This window comes from Paramormyrops kingsleyae, chromosome 25, assembly GCF_048594095.1.
Source record: "Paramormyrops kingsleyae isolate MSU_618 chromosome 25, PKINGS_0.4, whole genome shotgun sequence".
Taxonomy (NCBI): domain Eukaryota; kingdom Metazoa; phylum Chordata; class Actinopteri; order Osteoglossiformes; family Mormyridae; genus Paramormyrops; species Paramormyrops kingsleyae.
In genome coordinates this window covers 26,126,283-26,139,817 of record NC_132821.1, presented here as the reverse complement: position 1 = coordinate 26,139,817, position 13,535 = coordinate 26,126,283, and the positions used below count along the sequence as shown (strand labels likewise).

Sequence of the window (13,535 nt, the reverse complement as noted above, 5' to 3'; positions counted from 1 at the left end):
GCTGGGACAGGATTTGTAAACTACCATTTAAAAAAAAATAATGAGTTATTGCTGTGTGCTGATTGGTCAGTCTCCTATAATCATGCATGTGCCACTGATCTCAATGTGAAACAGTTGGATGAGTCTGTCAACCAGTCAAAGCACAAGAAGAACTGAACTATTTAGCCAAACACAGGAGCCTTTCAGTTTTAAAGTAGTTTGTAAAACTCGTAGTAGCTCATAGTGTCCTCCCTGATATAGATTATTTGTCACCCAACCTTACATATAAGAAATATTGTGCTCACATAACTGAATGAACATAGCGATCGGAATCTCACCGTCACGTGACTGTGACGTAAGAAGAAGTGGCCGGAAGAGACTCGAGTAGATGAGGACAGCAACGTGCTCTGAAGTACGATCGGTACGAGTGTGCCAGGTGAGAACCGTATACAACCTTTAAAATTGAAATGGCTTTGCAAATGTTACGTGATACACCAAATTCTGCTTTGGTTTGGCTGCTGCCTTTGCTTTTCCTGGTTAAGGTCCCCCTTTGTTTACATTTAATATTAATTACGTATGTAGTTAGTTGCAGCTGGTTTGAGTATTGATGAAAAGGATAATGAATGAATCAATTTGGATGTGAGCTTGACAGTTAACTTGCAATAATAATAGAATGAAATATTTACGAAATGCTTACGTAATTGCCAGAGAAGTGTTACCAGGTAAAGTTCAGGTTAGTCTGGTAATTGGTAAATATATATATAGTATTAAAATCATGACGACGCTAACGATTATACATAAACATATTTCTTCCAGGGTGTTAATGTGTAGGCAAATAATAGTAATACAAACATTTGCGTTTCGTAAAGGCTTGGTTATCACAAAAACACGAGTTGTATTGCAACAACCGTTTATAACCTTAATTTCATAATTTAGTCTTTTAAATGGTGGTGGTTATGAAATCAGTATCTCGAAAGTTAACGTGTAGATCTGTATTGTAATTTTAATTTAATGCATCATTGTTTCTATTTTGAGATACCTATGCTGATATAAACGGATATTTAAAAGATGGAAGAGCAGCCTGATGTGAGTACTGAATGTCCAGCTGAACACACAGTGGGAGATGCTGCAGGAAATGTAGAGGAAAACATTGGTCAAGTGAAAGCAAACCCATCATCAGCACTGTCTGAGTCTGCAGGCGCAAGTGACTCATCTTGTATTCCACTGGACGCTGTTACGGCTGGAAGCGGTGAGACAACGATGGACTCTGAGAGTCAGCCGTCCGTTACAGTCGACGCGTCAGCGGAGCATCATTTAAGCGAGATGACTGGAGACCCAGAGTCGATGACTGATGATCCCGGTGGCATCGTGGGGAGCGAACGATCAGGCGCAGGGAACGAGGTGCAGCATGAAGACATGGACGTCAGCGTCTCATGCAAAATGGAGACGCTCAATTTCGCCGTCTCCCCGGGGCCTCCAGAGGCGAATGGGGACTGTGTGAGATCACCATTTACCAGCGGGGCCTTATTGCCCCAAGGGGCTTTGCTGTTGAGGGACCCTGGGGACAACGATGACAGCTCCACATCTGAGGATTCCTCATCAGACAGGTATCAAAGCAGAATGTCGGCATACTGAGACAAACACCTAGGGCAGTGCTTCTCAAACCAGTCTCTGGGGAGGACAGCCCACATCTTCTGCGGTTCTTCCTATATTTGCGTATATTTTGTGCGCTCAGATTCGGAAACCATCTAACCATCTAGGCTGTGCCGTATTAGCCAAGTTACCTCCCGGCCCATTTTGCCTCTTGGATCTTTAAATTGAAGCCAAAACCGCTTCGATTGATCTTCTAACAGCATCTCCGGGCCTCCAGTATGTATGTCTGTGGCCACATGATCTGAAGGGAGTCCTCAGGCGTTATGGTTTGGTCCCAAAATGGAAGAGGGACAATGTGTGGCTCAGTAAGTTAGCCTGTAGTGCCTGCGATCAGAAGGTCTCTGGTTCAAATCCCAGTCCTGTGAGAGTGATTTCGACCCTTGGGCCCTTAAGTTTACACCACTATGCTAAATAAATGTAAAGGGACAGGTTGTGTCCCCTATTATATATTTGATACGTTATTGATCCCTGGAGGGAAATTCTCTTTACGGCTCTTTGCTCTCTGTTGGTAAGAGCAAGCAGGTGAGGAAGGGCAGCCACCTGCAGCGGCATCCAGGGGGCTGGGGGTTAAGGGCCTTGCCCAAGGGCCCACAGACGTGCTGAGGCCGGGCTCAAACCAGCAACCTTCTGATCACAGGCACTGAGGATTAGCCAGCTAAGCCACACGCTGCTGCATGCTGCCCCTTACGTCATGAATGGCTGGCTGTTGTAAAGCTTATGGATTGTTCTAGAAATGGGTAAGAATACATCTGAGCTTTGTTATGCCTCCTGCAGGTTGCCATGACGAGCACCAGGGATCCTCATCCACTTGATTTGTGATTGGAAAGAAATGTCGTAAAATTGGTGTGACTGATCTTTTTTTTCTTTCTTTCTTTCCCACTTTCCTGTAGTGATTCAGATTCTTCATCAACCTCATCTTCCTCTTCCTCATCTCTTGGAATTCTTCAACAGCCAGAGGACGACGACGACGTTGGAGTCACTAATGGAAAGAAACCTCTACCCATTAAGACTCAAGATGAAATTCTTATTGAGGTATCAAAGTCAAAGTCATTGTGCTCAAATTTGTATTTATCCTTGTAAAATAAGTTCATCTGCTTGTGGTCTAACAAGGGGTCAGTAGTTCAGGTCCAGAAAGCAGAAGTACAGAACAAGATTTTGTTTCAACCACCCATTTGAGTACTCTGTGACTCTTTATTCTTAACTGGTTGTTTGAAACTAAATCTTGTTCAGAACTTTTACTTTTTGCACCTGAGCTATCTACCTCTGGATCTCACTAATAGATCTTGACTGTGCTCTTTGAGCACGTTACTGTAGAAGAGTCTGTTCGTTTGTGGTGTATATTCTCCCATGGCCACTTTTATTTGCAATATATTTGTTTTCGGGGCTGGTGTGTGGTTCAGTGGGGTAGGAGGCTGTGTCCGTGACCAGAAGGTTGCTGGTTCGAATCCCATGGTCAGCCGAGTGAGGTCACCACTGGGCTCCTGATTTTTGGTTCTGCTGAATAAATTGTATCATGTTTTCGGATTAACAGTTGTAATGAATTAGTAGAAAATTAGCAGCACACACAATTGCTAGACAAATGAAAATGTTTTTCCCATTTTATAGTCCTAAATATTAAATGGTTTACATAAACCTCAAGTAATCAGGCTTTTTCCATGGTCTCATGAGTACAGAGGAGCCATATGGTTGTTATGAGTAGGGGAATAATCGCTTGCTATTTCTGAGAGCAGCGGCTGTTGGCTGTCACATCTGAGTTGCAGTTAACATTTTTGTTCACATGATGGCTGTTGTTGGCACCTGTGTAATGCGAGGGGGCTGTTACATTCTTTTTTTAGCCATCTGGCATCGACACACCAGAATAATCATGGGGTAAAATCCCTGTAATTTAATAACTCCATTGGTATTGCTTTTTACACTTTGCTGTGGGTGTGACCTCTGTCCGGTGCGGGTGATTTGTTTGGAAAAGATACCCTGTATTTCTCATCCTTATTGAAGGTAATGATCTCTGCAGGATCTATGGATATGCATTATTAAGGGGGGGAGCTGATCGCTTTTTGGTCTCCGAGCTTCTGCATCCGTGTGTCTGTCTTGTCTTCTGTTTCCCTGACCTTCTGTGCAGTTCTGCTTTTTGCGGGCAATATGTACAGATAATGTATGTGACTGGAAGGTACCTTCAGCTCTGGTCCTCTTAAGAGGGCTTTAATGGAACACGCCGCTGATCAGATGTGGCCTGTATCCCATATGTATTGTGGGCTGTAAATAATTCCAACTGATTCATCTGTGACTGACTAGGTTTTTTTTCCCCCCACTTGATCTGAGTATTGGTGTGTGGGTGGGTATATCTGATGGTATATTTTGGGTTGGGTAACATTGGGTAACATTGCACAATTAATATATAAACCATAAATGAAGCTTCATTTGCCGTGTGCACCAGTATATTCTTTAGATAGTCATGCTCTATGAGACATGTTAAAGTGACACTTGAGGTTAGACTGTAGAGACTGTCGACTGTGGGATTCGAACCAGCGACCTTCCTGTTACAGTCATGGGTGGCCATCATTGTTATGTTTTGGGTTGTGTAACAGCGTGTGGCTCAGCCGGTTAAGCCTCTGTGTCTTAGATCAGAAGGTCGCTGGTTTGAGCCCGGCCTCGGCACGTCTGCAAGCCCCTGAACGAGACCCTTAACCTCCTGGGCGCTGCTATGGGTGGCTGCTCTCACCGGCAAAGAGCAAGCTGGGGGAGGCGTAAAGAGAATTTCCCCACGGGGATCAATGAACTATTTTATTATTGTTGCATAATACAACACGGTAAATTCAATGAAGTTTCATTTTCACCGTTACATTCTTTAGTTTTCCTATTCTCCATCTTGTTGTTCTTTGAGACATGTGCATATACACGTGAGAGCGACACTTGGGTTAGTGTGATGATAAAAAGGGCAACTTCTTGAGCAATGTTGCCCTTTGATACTGGGCAACAAGTTTCTGTTTGAAAAATTTGATCAGAAGTGGGCAACTTTTTTTCACCCAGATAAGCTGTCCTTTGTCTTCACCTGGTTGGCAACTACCTTACATTTTCATTCTTTTTGTGATTTTTTCCTGGGCCTTTTTTTGGATTGGGGGTTGAAGATATTGCTCAAGGGTCCAATGGCTTTCTTTCGATCATGGGATTCGAACTAATCACCTCCTTTTTTTATGGGATTCATTGATATCAGTCGACACAAACGTGTGTATAATAAATCAAATGACGCACTGCTTCGCGTGGTTCTTTATATTGTTCACCAGTGTCCTTTGTATCGACCATCATTCCTGCCCAGGTTCTGTAGTGTGAAGCTCAGTGTACGTGATTGTTTAGCGTGTACTCTCCAGGTCACATGACCGAGCCAACGTGTGCGCCGTACAGGTGCGCCAGGCACTGGCACCTGCAGTGAACCTGCAGTGAAGCACTCGCACTGCAGAGGTGGAGCAGGAGCATGACGCGTATTAAGCAGCTCTTTTTACACCCCATAATTACTCAAAGCTGCTAAGGGCCAATGCAATGGAAAAGTCAGCCTGCCTCGGGGCTCGAAAATCTAGGGTCGACGCCCCCCTGGAGTGTGGGATGATTCACGGTGCTCTTGACCTTCTGATCTTGCAGGATTTGCCGACAGTGCAGGATATGGGGGTTATTCTTCCAGAGGACACTGAGATCCAGCCTATTGGAGTCATTTCCAGCATCGTCGAGCAGTTGGGTATGCAAATCCTTCCATTTTTTGTTATTAGCATTTTGACATTAGGCCATGAGCCTTGTGTGATGCCTGTTTGCAGTCAACTCGCCTTTTTTTAAGGTAGCATTTCATATTAGGCATGAGCCTTGTGTGATGCCTGTTTGCAGTCAGGTCGCCTTTTTTTAAGGTAGCATTTCATATTAGGCATGAGCCTTGTGTGATGCCTGTTTGCAGTCAGGTCGCCTTTTTTTAAGGTAGCATTTCATATTAGGCATGAGCCTTGTGTGATGCCTGTTTGCAGTCAGGTCGCCTTTTTTTAAGGTAGCATTTCATATTAGGCATGAGCCTTGTGTGATGCCTGTTTGCAGTCAGGTCGCCTTTTTTTAAGGTAGCATTTCATATTAGGCCATGAGCCTTGTGTGATGCCTGTTTGCAGTCAGGTCGCCTTTTTTTAAGGTAGCATTTCATATTAGGCCATGAGCCTTGTGTGATGCCTGTTTGCAGTCAGGTTACACTCATGTAGTCACTGTAACGTGGACTTGCGAGCTTTTTAAATCTGCCGTCCTGTTATGCAATAAAGATGCTCTTTGAGAGCATATAGTGAATATCGTCAGAATATTCCGCAGTGCTTCCGAAGTGATGATCAGCTCAACTTCCCAGCTTGGTGGCATTTGCAAGGTTCCCACTCGTACTGGAGAACCTGGAAAATAGTCCTCCAATTTTCCAGTCATGGGTAACACATGGAAATTGAGAGAAAACGTAAAATGTCCTGGAAAATTTTTATAATGTCCTAGAAAAATATTTCAACGGGCTCTGATACAACGAACCTGCTTGCAATATTATTCATTTGCTGAAATATTTTTTCAGGGCAGTATATGATTATCCAGGACATTTTGCTTTTTCTCTCAACTTCCACGACTGGAAAATCGGTTGACTATTTTCCAGGTTTTCCAGTACGAGTGGGGAACCCTGATTTGGCCGACGCCTTTGGGCTGGACGTCACGTGCGGAATGCGGCTGTGCTGTGGGTTTCACCGCCTGGGGGGGGGGACCCTATCAGACACGCCCGCATTTCTCGCCCTTCTCTGAAAATAGCAGCGATGATTTCAGGAGTCAAACCCCTTCGCTGTGAGCCAAGTCGTCTGCACTGCTGACCTTCTGTTGTATATAAATTTATATTCTAGTTTTTCCACTAGTGCCTCACCCTGCCTAATGGGATGTGGTCTGTGCAATTTTTAAGGATTTACTATCCTTACCTTTCATACCCAGATGAAAAGCTGAAAGATAAACAGTAGCGCCATCCAGCAGGAACAGACGCCATTTCTAACGGTTTTTACGTTTGCCGGTAATCTGATTTTGTTTTCCCTTCACGTTTAAGTTGTTTTGCTGGCATTTCTGACCCATCGCTGTTGTCCTTGTTTATGACGCTGTGAATCTCACCGGCAAACTTCCTGTCAAGCGCTGCTGAAATGAGGCCCCCCTGCTCGAACCCGAACCGATAACCTTTAACTCTGCTATCTGCGGCGCCAACTCCGTTCTCGCCATTCACCGTCTAATTGCCGCTTGCGGTGCTCTTGTTCACGCAGTGATAATTGAATCCCTGAAGGACACCCCACCTCTTAATGATGACAGCGTCGTTTTTGATGAAGCGAGGCGCTCTGTCGGAAAGGTACGTCCTGGACACCCCCGGCTCTCCGACACGCAGGTTGATTCAGGGGAAGCGCATGATTTTAAACGCCTTTTTCGATCTGCCACGGGAAAATGTCACATGAAACCTTTCCTGATGAATTTACTTAAAATTGAACCAAAATAACACTGTCTGTTCCTGCCCCTTGATATATTTCTCTTTTATACGCCAAACTCCTGGTTGGTAATGCTTGGATAGATGTGGACCGTGATGATAGGCTGGTAATGCTTGGATAGATGTGGACCGTGATGATAGGCTGGTAATGATTGGATAGATGTGGACCGTGATGATAGGCTGGTAATGATTGGATAGATGTGGACCGTGATGATAGGCTGGTAATGCTTGGATAGATGTGGACCGTGAGGATAGGCTGGTAATGCTTGGATAGATGTGGACCGTGAGGATAGGCTGGTAATGCTTGGATAGATGTGGACCGTGAGGATAGGCTGGTAATGCTTGGATAGATGTGGACCGTGAGGATAGGCTGGTAATGCTTGGATAGATGTGGACCGTGAGGATAGGCTGGTAATGCTTGGATAGATGTGGACCGTGAGGATAGGCTGGTAATGCTTGGATAGATGTGGACCGTGAGGATAGGCTGGTAATGCTTGGATAGATGTGGACCGTGAGGATAGGCTGGTAATGCTTGGATAGATGTGGACCGTGATGATAGGCTGGTAATGCTTGGATAGATGTGGACCGTGAGGATAGGCTGGTGGTGCTTGGATAGATGTGGACCGTGAGGATAGGCTGGTGGTGCTTGGATAGATGTGGACCGTGAGGATAGGCTGGTGGTGCTTGGATAGATGTGGACCGTGAGGATAGGCTGGTGGTGCTTGGATAGATGTGGACCGTGAGGATAGGCTGGTGGTGCTTGGATAGATGTGAACCGTGAGGATAGGCTGGTGGTGCTTGGATAGATGTGGGCCGTGATGACAGGCTGGTGGTGCTTGGATAGATGTGGGCGTGGCAGGCTGGTAATGCTTGGATAGATGTGGACCGTGAGGATAGGCTGGTAATGCTTGGATCGATGTGGACCGTGATGTGACCTTTTACTGATTTTTGTTTTTGTTTTGTCATGTCTGTGTAACTCACATCTCCAGAATGTCACTGCTAACTGTCAGACGTCCTTAACCAGGCGTCTCAGATTGATCTGGCATGTGAGCAGGTTTTATATAGCCTGCAAATCGATCTTTTGTTTTCCACAGAAGATTTTCTCCCTTAAAATAAAGCTCTAGTGACCCAGTTGGACTAAAGACCTCCTAGACAGTGCCCCCCCCCCCAGGTTAGCTTAAGTTTGAGACCCCCGTTCTTAACCCCTGTCTTGTCTTCGGCTCTCCTTGACAAACCGCATCTGGGCTGGAGTACGAGGCAGATAATTTAGCTTGACAATGACAGACAATGTAGTCTGAAGTCACGACAGCATTATTTCACGCTCGTCATTCTAAAAATCCTCTGTGTTTGGCCTTGGGCGCCCGGAGATGAGATGCTTGTCTCTTCGTTATTGTGCTGGGCCATCTTTTCTGCTATAAACTTGTAACCTGTGTGTATGGCTTTGTTGTCAGCTTGGGTATTTGCGGTAAGCGTTACCCAAGGGTTACGTTGCTGTGGTAATGCAAAGGTGCAGAACGTGGATCCTGATACCTGGATCTAGATGGGGGGGGGGGGAACCTTTCTGCATTAGTGTTTTGTATTTTTTTTTCTGCTCTGTTGACATTAATATAGGTAAGATCAGTCCTATTTTGTGTTTTCTGGAGACCTTACCTGACAAAATAATGTCAAGAATGAGTCACATCCAGTCTGATATTAAACTGCCTCAGCTTTATAAAGAATGATGTGAATCTTGTCAACATTCCCCTTGAAGTGAGAATAATCATTTTAATTTAATTAGTCATTTAAGAGCTACTGCGTCAGGTATTTGGTCCCAAACTATTAATATGGCTGCGGTTTCTGTTTTCAGGTGTTCGAAATTTTCGGGCCAGTCTGCCGGCCCTACTACCTTCTCCGGTTCAACTCCGCCGACCACATCTCGGAAAAAGGTCTGAAGTTGAACGACACGATGTACTTTGCTCCCTCCCTGAAGGATTTCACCGATTACATATTCGCGGAACAGCTCAAGGTGTAAGTATGCTCACGTTGAGGATTTATCGTACGCCAGCTTCTGCTTTGTGGCTTTGACGCAACCCAGGATGTTGTCGTTCATATTTATGGGCTTCCGTCAGTTGGGTGACCCTCTGCAGTTTGGACATGTAACCTTTTCCGCGCCCCATTTATTGACCTGCCTTGATGCGTTTGACAGGCACATAAATCGAACCAGCGACGGGCTTGTTAGAAGGTTGCTAAATGGTGGGAATGGGGGAGATGGTATTAACGTGGGTAAAAGTCGGGGAGATACGGGTACTGGGCTGTGTCTTCTCCTGCTCTGCCCGACAAGCATGGAATGGGAAGAACAAAACCATGACGTTGTGTTTGTATGCCGCTCGCTTCTTGCAAATAAAGAGATGCCTCAGTACGGTGGTTGCCGTGGAATTTTCACGCCCTGCCGGATCCGCACGCCATCGAAACGGGATTATTTTGTTTGTTTTTGGATAGATTAGCATGCGCTCGCCGTATCCGACAGCTGACGGCGGTATTCCTGAATTGAATCTGCCTTGATACATCTCTGTAAAATTTAAATCTCCAGCTGCTGTAACTGGTCTGCCTTTTCATGCACTGGATAAAATCTCACAGTTCATGCTCTGGAAAACAAGAGCTGAACTTGGTGAGCCTGCGTCATGCATTACCTCGACCGCCCAGTGACCCAGTGTCTGAAAGGGTTGTTCTGTAATAGAGATCGGCGCCCATCAGTCAGCTGCTTGTCATTCTGCATTAAAATGCGTTTATGTAAGCAACGTAGCAGTGAATTCCGCTAATCGCTTTCGGATTTATTCCCCAGGCTGATGATAAAAATGTTTTCCTTGCTCTGCAATGGCTGTCATTCTGTGTTTTTCCTGTATAGCCAGAGCTGACTTCCACATTGGAGGTTTTGGGCATAGATAAGTAATGTCTGGATAGAAGTGCACTGGTCAGTTAAACATAAAATGTTAGCTTGAAAGAGTGTTCATTGTTTGTGCAGCCTAGATCTGCACATTCTCCATTTTCTGGGGCAAAATGACATAAATAAATGGTTAATTTTTGTTCAGCTATTCACTTCAGTACTCTTATGAGGAAAATCTTCCCAAATTAAACCTAAAGGATAATTCGACTGTATAAACCTTCCGCCTTTAATTTGGAATAAATTTATCAAGGTGAAGGAGCAAAGAAACGTTTACTGGGATATCACTGCTGCCCCTTTCAGATGTTCATACTTTCATTACTGACGCAGATTCTCCCTCCTCTGTAGCTTTAAAGGTTCTGACGCGTCCTGGAAGAACGACCAGGAACCTCCACCTGAGGTAGATACCAAGGGTCCCTGCCCAGAGAGGGGTGAAATATTTTCCCAGTGCGAGAAGTGGTGTGCGTACTGCACATCTATCTGTCTGTCGCAAATCCAAGAAGATAAATGAGTGCAAATTCATAATATCATTTTAAATGTATTTCTATAAGTGTCATGAATTTTTCTTAGGTATAAGAAACATAGTAGTCTTAGAAATCGAGTTTTACATAGTCTTTGTCTTTTTGAGGGCTTCTGTCTGTCGATGTTTTGGAGGAAGGCTGTCTATTAGCCACCAGAAGTCAACATTGACTTGTTGGCACATAGCAATAATAACAATAATTATAATTAGTAGTAATAGTTGTTGTTTTGTTTTGTTTGTTTCGTTTGGTGTTTTGTTTCTTTCGTAATAATTAATTGTCTATGTTTAAAAAATGCTGGCATCAGGCTTTGGATTTCAGCGACGATGAGCTGGAGAAGCTGGCTAAACAGAAGAAGAAGAAGAAGAAGAACATTCAGCAAATGCCCCCCACGTCGGACCCGAGCGAGGCCGGTGAGTGGGCGTACACCCCGCGTCGTTTTGCGGCCCCGTCGGGGCTCCGCCCACACTTCGGCGAGGCGCGCAGTTCCGCGTGCCATACTGCTCGGCCTGTTGTTAGAGCCACGCTTCCCAGATTGGATGCTGCCTAATAGACTCGTTTAGCAGCAAATGGCTCATTTTCCAGATGTGTTGTGGTCACACTTTCTTCGTCGGATGGCTTTGAGGTTTGCGAATTGACCTGTTTCGCCTTGGGTCTGAATGCCACTGGGTTTCATTTTGTGTTTGTATAAACCCATCAGTTGGCTTTCTGAGTGCCAGTATGTTTTGCTACGCTAACATATTACAGCAATACATCAGAGTGAATGGAGTGGATCTAATTAAATGCACAATGTGTTTGGTACATATTTTAAAGACGTGCATTACTTTTATTTAGTGAATGCTTCTGAGAAAGCAGGGACTGTCAGTTCCCAGAGCCTTTGGGGTTACAGGCCTTGCACAAGCACCCAGTCATGGCATCACTTTGCCGGCCCTGGGATTTGAACATGCGACCTTCCGAGTCTTAACCCATTGACCAACACACACAAACACAAAAAATGGTCATTACTATATTTTGGAAACAAGTTTTGTTTTACTGAAGGTTGCATTGTTATGGTCAATTAATGTACCGTCTGGTAGAGTATTTGTATTTAAATGTGAATTAGATTAATACAAAATAGTGATGAATGTGATCAGCATAGTGGCACGAAAGGGCAAAGCATGAAATGTCACCCCAAATTTCCGCTCGTCCTTTTACGTCGAATTACGCAGAAAATGTGGCAACATGGCTCAGCTGTGACCTCTGGGGAGCTCGACATTTTGTTCTAACCTTTAAAAATCGATGCTCTGAGACCGATTTATGTTGCCGTGCACCAGTGCTTAAAAGTAAGCCTGTGCTTTCCGCACAAGCAGAGTGGCCTCTTGACCCTTAGCCAGCGGTCGCATGATGAACAAGACAACCAAAAAGCAGTCTTGGTTTGTTAACTCTGTGCGGCCGCACTTGCGCCGGGGCTTAAGGGCGCGCCCGGCCAGTCGAGGAGCACGTTTGTTCCTCATGTCCAGCCCACGTGCGAGACACCTCGCTCGGAAGTGGCGAGTTTCACGAGAGGAGTGAAAGAGTGACCCTGGGCTAGCAGGAATTAGCTATTCCGTGCGTTACACCACCCTAAACCCTTTAAAACACCTTTAACTCTCGAAACAGGTTTAGGGTCTGGAAACGGCTTTCTTGACGAATGATGCGTTTGTTCAGAATGCGCTTTGAGGAGCCATAAAATATCGGATTTGTGGAAACCCTGGCTTTTACTATCATGGTCAGTATCATTGTGTTTTTAATGGGCCGGGTGAGTCGGAAGGAGCTTGATTTAGTGTGGTGTGAAATCCTGGCTGAGAAACACGCAAGTGAGAACCAAATGTGTGTGGGGGAAGGGCGGTGTTTCAAGAGACTTTTTGACAAAGAAGGAAAAACACCCGGGAGGAAAGGATGCATAAACGGGAAGCATAAATGCCAGTTGGAATTTTGTTGCAGAAGCGTTCCTATTTTATAAATAACTTATTAAAACAACTGCCTATCAATTCATGTGATTTTATTAATAATAGCGTCATGTGTCTTAGTGAAAATTAAACGTTTTAAACTAATTAATTACCACATTTAGGATATTTGTCTGAAATATATGTCATGTTAACGTTTTATTTGTAGCTAGCTATGTTTCCTTTTGTTCCCCCTCCCCCAGATGAGAGCCCGGGCCGGGCCTCGCAGCACAGACAGCCCAGACCTGCTGGGGGAGGGTACCGCGGCAGGGGTGTGAACCCGCATCCAGAGGGGGGGGTCCCCAGCTGGCGCTTGCCCCAGCGAAACGCGCCGGCCCGCCCTTGCTTTTACCCTGCCGACAGCAGGATGATGACCCCTCCCCCGGACCCCCACAAGCTGCCTCCCATGGGCTTCCCCTGCCTGTTCCCGCCCCCTTTCCAGCCCCCGCCTCCATACTTCCTGCCCTTCCCACCTCCACCCCCTCCCCACATGCCCATGCCGTGGCCTGGCCAAGAGATGGGGCCACCTCCGCCCCTGCATGGCCTGCCCTTCCAGCACCTTCCACCCCCCCCGCCTCCCCCTCCACCGCCCTCCTCATAATTGCCATAATCGATCACCCTGGGCTCCATTGAAACTCTGTAGAAAGGTAGTGAAACGCTGTATTTTTCTATTGTAGATGGCTTCCTTTTTGTACTAACGTTTGTTTAATTGTATCCGTGGCTGGGAGCTAATGTGTAATTAGGCATTTCTGGTCCACACATTTCTTTACCAGATTCATGTTTATTATTATTATTTTTAATTAAAAAAATGTTGTGTTATTAAATATAAGGAGATAAAAAAAGACTAATTGTGTTTAAGGCAACATATTGTGTAAAATATATTTCTGTATGGAAAATAAAAACCACTCCTTGTGTCTGTCTGTCTGTCTGTCTGTGCATGAATAGGTTTGGTTGCCTCTTTGTTTTCTCGCGGCCTTGGAAGACGGTCGGATCGCTTC

General features: G+C 45.2%; 2 protein-coding genes across 3 annotated transcripts in view; both read left to right on the top strand.

Annotated features, from left to right (window-relative positions):
• The first annotated feature begins 318 nt into the window (after positions 1–318).
• naf1 (nuclear assembly factor 1 homolog (S. cerevisiae)) lies at positions 319–13,457 on the top strand. Its single transcript, XM_023799371.2, has 9 exons — positions 319–415; positions 1,015–1,586; positions 2,523–2,664; positions 5,266–5,359; positions 6,921–7,003; positions 8,982–9,142; positions 10,404–10,455; positions 10,881–10,986; positions 12,741–13,457. Exons 2-9 carry the CDS (start codon positions 1,048–1,050, stop codon positions 13,136–13,138), a joined length of 1,575 nt encoding a protein of 524 aa, XP_023655139.1. The 5' UTR covers positions 319–415; positions 1,015–1,047; the 3' UTR covers positions 13,139–13,457.
• LOC111837384 (follistatin-related protein 5) overlaps positions 13,138–13,535 on the top strand; it is a 110,339-nt gene continuing 109,941 nt past the window's right edge. The window contains exon 1 of one of the 2 annotated variants that reach the window (XM_072707019.1): positions 13,138–13,184. The gene's annotated coding sequence lies outside the window, so the exon portion shown is untranslated. The remainder of the gene's footprint in view (positions 13,185–13,535) is intronic. The other variant, XM_072707021.1, reaches the window with a different exon arrangement.